At 42.0% G+C, this 10,882-nt stretch overlaps 1 protein-coding gene across 1 annotated transcript; it reads left to right on the top strand.

Annotated features, from left to right (window-relative positions):
- The first annotated feature begins 699 nt into the window (after nt 1-699).
- LOC140077734 (cytochrome P450 2C5-like) lies at nt 700-10,701 on the top strand. Its single transcript, XM_072125169.1, has 9 exons — nt 700-938; nt 2,586-2,748; nt 2,879-3,028; nt 3,979-4,139; nt 4,865-5,041; nt 6,614-6,755; nt 7,463-7,650; nt 8,810-8,951; nt 9,303-10,701. Exons 1-9 carry the CDS (start codon nt 759-761, stop codon nt 9,485-9,487), a joined length of 1,488 nt encoding a protein of 495 aa, XP_071981270.1. The 5' UTR covers nt 700-758; the 3' UTR covers nt 9,488-10,701.
- Nucleotides 10,702-10,882: the final 181 nt, after the last annotated feature.

The raw sequence follows: 10,882 nt of genomic DNA, 5'->3' as shown, positions 1-10,882 counted from the left end.
GAAACCCCCACCCTAATAGGGATAAATAGGGGTCTCCACCATTTGTGTTTTATCTACCTTAGAGGAGCACGATCTCACTTTTGTATTTCCTAATACTAGACTTAAACACAACTTAACAGGGTTTCCCCCTTACTTAAATTGGTTTCCTCCACCCTCTTTATAACAAACTCCTCCCCATAGTTCCCCCTCTCTCCCCATGGTACCCTTAGCCTTCTCTCCCCATAGTTCTCCATCTCACACACAGACTTCTCCCACACGTTCTTTGTCCTTTCATTACCTTCCACAGCAATAATCTCTTCCTGCAAGATTTTTCACCTAAATTGAACTGTCGGATCATGTGACCTTCATTCTACCAAGGATCTAGTTCTGTCCCTTTTCCAAAACTCTTGAACACTACTGCATATTTAGCTTATCGATATGCAAGTTATGTAGAACTACATCCATAATGCTGCACAAGTTATAATAAATTCACAGATCCCTCGCAACATGCTATAACATGGCAGAGCCCTCTGTAGTAGTCAGCCAAAAAAATGATAGGGAGGGGCCCGTTCATGCTCAGGCCTCATTACACCGCACAGTAATATTTGTAGAAAGCCAAAACATCTTGTTTTTGTTATTCACGTTGCTCTATGCGTGTTGTGCTTGATCTGAGCCAATGGCAGCTCCACAAAATCCTTACATAACACAAGAAACCTCCCAGTACACAACATGCAAGACAAAGCGCAGAGTAACAGGAAGTCCCAGGGAACGGCAGAGCCATGATGGACCAGCAGAATTTAATGGTCGTGTTGGTTGGAGTTGTTACCTTTGTGATAGCCTTATATTACTGGAAACATGTGTGGGAGAGAAGAAAGATGCCACCTGGGCCTCTACCATTACCCATTTTGGGTAACCTTCCACAAATCTATTCTGCTGGGTTGATGCCGTGCTTAACAAAGGTAAGTTTACAACAAATACCATGTTTACATTTATTAAAGTTGTTGTCCAGGACTAGAAAAACATTGCTGATTTTTATTTCCAAAAACAACTTCACATCTGGCAACAGATAGTGGGTGGAACTGCAACTTGGGTAATCGGAGCTGCAATATCGGCACAAACCCTGCTCAGCAATGCTCCAATCATTGGGGTCATTTATTTTAGGCTTTTCTCCTTTTTTCTTTTATATTTGTAACTTTTTAACATATGTGATAGAGGAGGGAACCCTGTTGGTCTGTTTTTAAGAGGTGAACCATAAGGAGCAGATTAATAGAAGGGGAGTAAGGAGAAGTCTGTGTAAAAAATCAAGGGCATACGAAGCAGCATGTTGGTGGTGGCCATTACAGATGAGAGAATCATCCGTGATTCCATTTGCTGAAGCTTTGCCAAATTTTTCGGAAGATTCTATTTGAGTCCGAATTTATTCAGTGCTAAACAAGATTACTGCAATTTTGGCACATGTATGAACCAAAATTTCTGACTTTTCCAGTGGTCTAGCAAAGTTAGCCGCTCCTTGAAATCCAGATGTGGGTGATTTTGGCACAAATCACTGTAACATGGTTCTGCCATTTTCTTCACAAATAAACTCCAGTCTCGAGCAGACGTAGGAAAAAGTTTAGAAGGCAGTAGAAGGCAATGTGACGTTTTCTTTTTTTTAAAGTGAAAAAATAAGCAGATGCCTGATATACCAACCTCTAGGATAAATGAAACAAGTCCAAAACCCCCCCAAAAAGCAAAATAGACATACACAAATGTCCTGACTAAAGATACATTTCCCACATAGATAAGTTAGAATTGAGGCGTAAATATCAACATGTTGTTCCGTATCTTTGGTTCCATGCCCAACAAGTATACAAAAAAAAATTACAACTTTTCTAGGAAACACCACAAGTTACAGGTTATGGTCAAAGCTCGTATTGTCGTAGGCACTGGGGCCACACAATACAGTATACACACTAGTTAGTCAATGCAGTTATTTTCTCATAGATCAATGTAGTTATACGTGTATGATGGACAGTCTCAAATCACAACAGGCATGAGTACAAGATAAATGGTACCGGGCAGCTACAGTATTTAAAATGTTTACAAGCAGAGCTGGTGTTAGGTTTGGCAAACTAGGCATCTGCCCAGGGCGCCCTGTCCTAAAGAAGCCCCCTGCATGTGGACTTTTCCCACAATAGTGTTGTTCTGTGATTTGATTCCTGTATCCTCTCCATCAGCTTTTTCAGACAATTCTGACTTTGACCTTGGCTTGTCTACGACTATACCTTGCTTTGCACCCACTTCTTGAAAGTCAGACATTGATGTAGACGGAGCTTTTTTATTTAAGCATTTAGGTAATTAAATAAATACATCAGGTCAACTACACAGAGACAAACTCACATAATCAAAAAAGTCCTAGTCAAAGACAAGAGACAGGAGACCATAAAAAAACAGAGGCAAGGGTTAGGCATCAGGCTACGGGCATGGCCCCCACAACAGAAATAGTATGAGACAGAAAATAGGTAGAAGTAACTGACTAGCCTCCCAGCATCGAAGTACGATACTGCTGCTACCATATATAGTATACTAAATAGAACTGTCCCAGCCTCTCTCTGCTCTGTTCACAGCTGGCTGAGAAGTTTGGCCCTATTTACACCATATACTTTGGTGCAAGGCCTACAGTGGTTCTTACTGGATACCAGACCATAAAGGAGGCGCTAGTTGAATTGGGAGATTTATTTGTAAACCGGGGTACGCTACCAGTTTTTGATCGTCTATACCCGAGTGGAGGTGAGTCTTCTAGTAATGTTAAATTTATCATACAAGGTTCTAAACATAGAAACTACTGTGCTAACCACTAAGGAGCCTCAGAGAACATTTTCAATGGTGAGTGATACATATGTTATGTTTTTCTTCAAAGGATTAGGTCTCAGCAATGATGAAACATGGACTCAGCTGAGGCAATTTTCTCTCATGACCCTCAAAGATTTTGGAATGGGAAAGAAGAGTTTAGAAGAACCTCTTCTGGAGGAGGCCCGTCACCTCATCACTTACTTCAAAAACACAAATGGTGGGTCCATAGCATGCAGCCCTTACAGAATCTTACTATTGACAATGCCTTCTTCACCAGAGAAGCAGAGAATGAACAGGTCCGACATCCAGGTCTACGAGAGGACCTTGAACACATACAGTGGTAGAGTGGTCCTTTGCCCTACTGCTATAGTTAGGAAGGATTGCTACAAACCATTTCTATACAGTATTTAGATAAATGTGTTATCATCTTTAACTGTTGTGAAGATCTGTTTGTATCTAATAGGAACTGTTAGTAGAACTTCCTCAATGTGTCTTAAGGACTGTACTTGTTTGTGGTCAAGAATATTATTTCGTGGTAACTACTCGCCACCAGGAATGGTAAGGTTTCTGTAAAAGTTGTTGTGTTGGATAAGTGTCCATAAGGATCCAAAATGGTGGTAGGAAATACCTAAAAATAGTAACTGGTGAAACTTTGTGAGGAGGGTAGACTCTGTTAAGGGCTAGCCACTCATAGTAACACAAAAGTTCCGGCAAAGAGCCATGAGTCCAACTTGGTTGGAGTTTGTCTATAGCATGAGAGTCCATTGTCCTAATATGGAACATTAGAAAAGTTTTGACTGATGTTTTCATTGTGACAACAAAGAAAAAAGAGTACATATTCATTTGAGTCAGCTCACCCGATTGATCCAAAATCTTGTGTGCCTCTACGTGTTGTTGAGGATACTCAGAAGGGAGAGGGAGAAATCCTCCACATTGTATACGGTAACACATGAAAAATATGAACATTTTCCAGAATATCAAATTAATATATTTTAAAAATGTATCCTTTATTCCATCTTGTTAAAAATCGTAGACATCTGATAATTGTGATTCGACCTACGCATTTCGAGCCTTTCAATATTTTTCATGTGTTTTCATTGTGATTGTAGAATAGATTTGCTTCCCAAGCAGCATTACTGAACCAAATCCTATTGTATATCCTTTTAGGACAGCCAGTTGACCCCAGCTCAACTCTGATGTGTGCCACTTCTAATATTATTGCAAACTTAGTTGAGGATACGCGCTATAACTATGATGACAAGAAGTGGACAAAAATTCTCCAGGACTCACATGAAGCTTTTCACATTATGTCATCAATCTGGGGTCAGGTAAGGTTGAAAGGACCCTCTCATGATCACATCTCAGGACCTAACATGTAAATGCATTACATGAACTGCAAATAATGTTGTAATACTCCATTTTCCCTTTGGCAACATCTTCTGATATGTCATCGTTGAAGGGATTGTCTTAACCCTTATACCTGATACTATTGTCCTGTCTGCAGGAAATATCGGTGTCCAATACCGAGACACTACACCAGCATTTAGCCATTCTGAAACCTTTTTTATGTCAAAAACTCTATACAATGGATTGAGCCAGGAGATGACTCTTGCTGATCATCTGCTATTTCAAGATGGTGGAGGTCCACGGGAAGATGGACTCGGTGGAAACGGCGCTGCGTCGCTCAATGAAGAAATGGTTTTCTTGTATCAGTTAGTCTTTTATTGGTAAAACACAACGCGTTTCGGCTCCAGATGGGAGCCTTAATCAGGTGAAATCATATCATATGATTTCACCTGACGAGGGCTCCTGTCCGGAGCCGAAACGAGTTGTGTTTAACCAATAAAAGACTAACTGATACAAGAAAACCATTTCTTCATTGAGCTAAGCAGCGGTGTTTCCACCTCCACCATCTTGCCGTGGACCTCCACCATCTTAGACTTTCCCTTTCTTCATGAGCAGTAGATAAAGTGGCCATGGAACCCAAGTTTGTGTCCTTATATATTTACAGTGCATTACAGTATAGAATTATAGTGTTGTTGTTTCCTTGCAGCTTTACGATATGCTTCCTAATATCATGCAATATGTACCTGGACCCCACCAAAAAATATTCACTCTTCTGAAACCACTTAAACACACCATAGAAGAATCAGTAAGACGCCACCAAAAGAGTCTGGATCCGGCCTGTCCTCGAAATTACATTGATTGTTTTCTACTCCGCATGAAACAGGTCAGTGAGAATGTACAGTATGGCTTTAAGGATAGACATAGCCGAAAAGGGATAGTCTTAAGCCCAGCAGTACCTGCAATGCGATAGAGCATAAATATAGGGAATAAACCTCTCAGTTTGGATAACTGGGCTCATCTTTTCCTGGAGGAGCAGGAGACGGATGGTGGTCCAGTGCTGAGCGAGGATGACTGGGATAAGACACCCACTCTGTGTCACAATATGTCACTGTCTAGTGGCTCAGAAAATGAAGTCCAGGCTAAGAAGTTCAGCTGGCCATATCCCCTCTACTCTGTTGCTCTCAGTCCTCCCACTCCACATGCACAAGGCTAAACGCTTTCTGATCGGCTTTATGTTATCGCTGCTCATCCAGCTATAACCAGACTGTGGAAGTCTCTGGACCAGCCCTCCATGTGTGTTTCTACCTATTCTTGAGGACACACGGTGGCAAGTCCACCCTATTGACCAAACTGGTGCACATCCTGCCACCCCTTCCCCTCCCTCTTCATACCTATCGGCCCATGTTTATCTGCCTCATTACTATGTCCAGCCCCTTTGAGTATGATTTTTGTTATTTCTCTCATGCATTAAAGGTTAATTTTTTATCGGTGATAATAAATAGTGATAGTACAGAAGATAAACACAATTTATCAATTATATATAAATTAGCATTTCTTAATTCTTAATAAATCGAGTAAATACTGTAATTCATATTACAACTACTGAACATAATGGGGCACATTCACTTACCCGTCCGGAGGAGTTTACAGAAAGTGGTTTATCCAACGAAGATGCACTGTGCCGCGATTCACTAAGATTGTGCGCCCGATATCCTGCATGTGTCGCTTCCCCGCTCAGGTCCCCGGAGTTCACCTTCTTCTTCCTGGTGCATGTAAGTGCATTATCCGTGTATAATGAGCTGTGCGGGGAGTCACTAAGATCGTGCACCCGATATCCTTCATGTGTCGCTTCCCCGCTCAGGTCCCCGGAGTTCACCTTCTTCTTCCTGGTGCATGTAAGTGCATTGTCCGTGTATAATGCGCTGTGCGGGGAGTCACTAAGATCATGCACCCGATATCCTGCATGTGTCACTTCCCTGCTCAGGTCCCCGGAGTTCACCTTCTTCTTCCTGGTGCATGTAAGTGCATTGTCCGTGTATAATGCGCTGTGCGGGGAGTCACTAAGATCGTGCGCCCGATATCCTGCATGTGTCGCTTCCCCGCTCAGGTCCCCGGAGTTCACCTTCTTCTTCCTGGTGCATGTAAGTGCTTGGTCTTGCACCACAATTTGAAAGTTAAATCCCGCCCTCAGTTCAGATCGTTCGACGGCCTGGCCCCTGATTTGTGCCGCATGAAAGCAGCGCAGCTGTGCCAAAAAACGATAGGGTGCAACAAAATCCAAGGGAAGACACTTGTTTAATACCTCACCAAGCTATGCAATCCCCAAAAAAGGTGCAAAGTCTGACAAAAGTGAGCAGCGTGACCCTTGGTAAATGAGCCCCATTGTGTTTTGCCCCTTAAAGTACATTTCTCATTGGACAAGAAAGATAAAAAAGTAACCTTTTTTACCTTTTAGGAGGAGAAGAACCCCAAGACGGCTTTTATTGTACCAAATCTTGTATCAACTGTATTCGACATGTTCCTTGGGGGGTCTGAGAGCACTGCGGTTACAGTAAACTATGGCCTCCTAATGCTTATCAAGCATCCTGAGATACAAGGTAAGTGGTCATAGTTGACACTGTATGAGGTATATACTAAATTCTAACGTGTATTTACATTCTTATATCCCATAACATTTTCAAAATACATCCAGCACATGTAAACATGCAGCTAACATGCACATGCTGGTTGCCTCTTGATAGATAGACCTGAATCAGTCAGATCGCCCGACGGCCCGCCCCCCGATTTGTGTCGCGTGAAAGCCGGCGACGATATGCTAAATTCCAATCGCGTGCACCAAAAACCCCTGTTAAATGCGCCGCAACATGGAAATCATCAGGAAACCTGACAAAAATGCAGTCCGTGGACCCTTATTAAATGAGCCCCAACGTGTCTGCTTAGAGAGTCCCCGCCCACCTTCTGGAATATTACACTGACTATCACTGAGTGATAGGAGCAATAAAACTAAGCAATAAAACAGCAATAAAACTAAGTAAAATTGTAAAGTAAAGGGGTTAAAAATGATCTTTACTGTGTAAACATCACTAGGGGATCAAAATGTGAGAACTTTTTGTGCAAACCCCTTTTACAGGGACAAAAAGTTTTTTTTTCTGGATTTACAATTATAAAATATGCCGGTTCCGACTTACATACAAATTTAACTAAAGTACACACCTAAAGAACTTATCTTGGATGTAACCCGGGACTGCCTGTATCCCCCAAAAAACCTGAGAGTTATGGTTTTCATATAATTTCTCACCTACAGCTAAAGTTCTGAAGGAGATTGACCAAGTGATTGGAATGGAGAGAGAACCTAGAGCAGATGACAGGAGCCACATGCCCTACACAAACGCCCTACTACATGAGATACAGAGATACTGTGACGTCTTCCCGATGGGTTTTATTCGATCCACTACGAGAGATGTGACCTTCCATGGTTACTTCCTTCCCAAGGTGAACTTCTATGTTCAGTGTGGTGATATTAAGGCCAAATTCAATGTATTAGTACACAGATGGCCAAAGTGACCCAACTACGGGGATGTTCTTTTTCCAATGACATGGCAATTAGTCTATTGTAATGGGGTCATTCGAGGATGCGCTGGTGTCCGTTGTGTGTCAAATGCATCTGAAATTTTCCGTTTTCTACCTCACTGTACAGAAAACTGTAAATGAAAAAGCAGATGTAAACTCTAAGACTGAAATTTTTTTATACCCCGGTGACAGCAAAAAAAAAAATTGAAACTGGAAATTATTTCAGCCCAAGTGTAGTATCACCGGACCCAAACATCAGTGACATGGACCGTTGTTTTTGTCCCGTGTGTCATCAATGTGTGATAATAAAACACTGCACTCTTATGCGGCTCAAGTGGTGGCTCATGCACGTGGAGGTGGTAACCACGACCCTGTCCATGTGCCCATAGAAGTGATTGGGGACATGTTGAAGCTGTTGAAACAACATCTAGTACATGCCAAAATTTATGTTTGTGTGAATTAAGGCTCACGTAGGGGTCGCCAGATGTCTCGTGGCTGAAGTGTGAGGAGAGGTGGTCCCGCATGTGAGTCTTCCTTCATTTACTTCTATGGAGATTCCATTATTCCGGACGGGTTAGGAAATTCTTTGCAGTCCCATGGACGTGAATTGTGAAACATCCATATACATGGCTCCTTCACGTGGCCCCTGTTCTTAAGATCTGAATATGCCTTTAGGTTACATTTACACCAACGTATGACCCCTCCCATCTCCATAGAAATGCACGGCGTACGGGCCGTACACATGGGGAAAAATAGGACGTGTCCTATTATTTTCCCATGTACAAAGCGGTACGGTGCCACACGTGTGGCCATGTGGCCATTCAAAAAGCGTCTGGAATTGGAGGGTCATGTGACCCTAACTGTCCATGACCAATCTACCTTCCAGGACCTTAGGACTGTATTCATGAATTAACGTTTAAGGTCCTGTAAGGTACGTTGGCCATGAATAGTTAGCCGTACAGACTCTTCCCTGAATGGGACACATCTCCCTGCATTTTTCTGTTTTTGTCAGTCTGTATTCTTGAAAAAGTTCACATCCTGTCATGAAATTACGGAGCATAACAAAAAATGTTCTCCCTAGGGGACCGATGTTCTCACCTTGCTGACAACGGTTCTGCGGGACTCCACACAGTTCGAAAAACCCGAAGAGTTCAACGTCAATCACTTCTTGGATGAGAAGGGCAATTTTAGGAAAAATAACGGGTTCATGCCGTTTTCTGCAGGTTTGATTTTTAGTGTCTACTATTCTCTTCTATTTACTCTCAACATTTGTCTAGATGTCACCTAAATGTCACCTATATGTCAGAATACACCCACAATAAAGATGTATAGACGTGGCCAAGTCTAAAATACCTAACACATCAATAATAGTCCAAAAATAAACCAAAAATACTGAAATTTAGTCAGAGCCGAAACATGTGTTCGGGGCTACGATCCCAAGTAGACCAAATCTGGCCAGTTTGACCTCAGCCACACGTGGCTCTAATCTTGATTCAACTCTATTTACACCGATAGCTCTAAATTATAGTGACCTGTATATCATCATAAATCTGTTCATTTACTCTTTCACACAGGGAAACGGGCCTGTGTAGCCGAAAGCTTGGTGCGTCTGGAGCTTTTCATCTTCTTCACTATGATCCTACAGAAATTTACCTTGAAGGCCACAGTGGACACCAAGGATTTTGACATCTCTCCTACGGAAAGTGGTGTCGAAAATCTTCCTCCGGCCCATAAGATTCTGTTCATTGCTCGTACATAATGTAGCTCGCGGAATAGATTTACGTGATCGGCCATTTACTATACTTTTGCTTTATTGTGGGTCGTAAAGGAACGTTACATTTTTCTGCTTCAGGCCAAAGTTCTGCAATAAGTTTGGGGTTTCATTAAGTGGTTGTTTATGACCAAGACCTTGCCGATACACAGTGGGTGGAGTCTATAAATAGAATGCCGAACGACCAGATGATTATGTTTGATATTCTACAAAAAATAAAATAATCAGGGAATATTACCCAACTGTTTGGCCCCCTATACTTACATAGGGGTATGCAATGGAGAGCCACTGTCTCCTTGTAAATCGACCATGGGATTAGGGGTGAACCTAAGCTCTCTGCCGCCTGAGGTGATCTATAGAACAGATCTCCACCCCCCCCCCCATCTAGTAGTATCATATAAGTTTATTTTTTAGTAGGTGGGTTTAGTAGGGGGTGGAGTTTTCCACACCCATGCCGACATCGGTTGTCAGATCCTGCTTCATAGCAGGGAACTCTACCCCCGATGCTGCCTCCCACCTTTCTGCAGGTGGTGCTGTCTGATGCAAGAGGCTCAACTTGCCTCATGGCTGGTGCACCCTGTGTGGCATCTAAAAAGTCACAAAGGACAATCTAGAGAAAATGAAAAAGAGAATTTTTTTAGTTGTTTAGTTCTAAGTCTTTAGCTCTAATATAATAGTGATGTAGAGTCTTCTGACTGAAACCACCACCACGTCCCGTGGAAGGGATATTCTACAGTATTGTTGCACAAAAATGGCAGGAATAGGGGCTTGCATGTGACTTCTGGCTGCCATGGCGACATTTTGGCACCCTAAAATTACATAGACTGCATGGTGAGTCCCAATCTCCTTGTTATAACCCTTAGATTATATAATGGCAATTGACCGAAGCATCTAAGAGGTTACATAATCCGATAAAATATGATGTCTATTGGTAAAGAAAGGAGACAGTGGTCTGTTACAGCCTCGTCATCGGAACCCCCCACTTGCTTTACCTTGATATAATACAAAAGACATATTTTATGCAAAAAAAAATTAAAAAAGGGATAAATAAATGCATAATACATTTTAGGAAATGGATTATATTAGTTGATTGATGTATGTACAATAATAATGTCCTGACCACATTCCGTATGCTGTACTTGCTGTATACTGTATATACTATGTGTTGCTATTATAAATATTATTATATGATTTCAGAGAAGCTACAAAGTGTATCTTTTATTCTAGAAAATTCTCCCCGCCAGGGCCGGCCAGCACTGGGCTTACCTGGGAAAGTGGCAGGGGCCAGGACTGCTGGGGGGGGGGGGGGCACATAAGGCTGTACATAAATTGTATGAAATTGTAGCTTTCCTTTATTTGTTTGTTTTTAAAAGAGGTATTTTT

The sequence above is a fragment of the Engystomops pustulosus genome, chromosome 9, assembly GCF_040894005.1.
Source record: "Engystomops pustulosus chromosome 9, aEngPut4.maternal, whole genome shotgun sequence".
Taxonomy (NCBI): domain Eukaryota; kingdom Metazoa; phylum Chordata; class Amphibia; order Anura; family Leptodactylidae; genus Engystomops; species Engystomops pustulosus.
Note: the sequence above shows the minus strand (reverse complement) of the source record. Positions and strands in the feature narration are given on the sequence as shown.

What these genes read in the sequence shown, in the direction of transcription:
- LOC140077734 (XM_072125169.1), top strand. Translation starts at nt 759, where the DNA reads ATGATGGACCAGCAGAATTTAATGGTCGTGTTGGTTGGAGTTGTTACC. An exon ending in TCGTCTATACCCGAGTGGAG is followed by an intron (nt 2,749 to 2,878) that starts GTGAGTCTTCTA and finishes TTTTCTTCAAAG; the next exon opens with GATTAGGTCTCAGCAATGAT. An exon ending in GTTCATGCCGTTTTCTGCAG is followed by an intron (nt 8,952 to 9,302) that starts GTTTGATTTTTA and finishes TCTTTCACACAG; the next exon opens with GGAAACGGGCCTGTGTAGCC.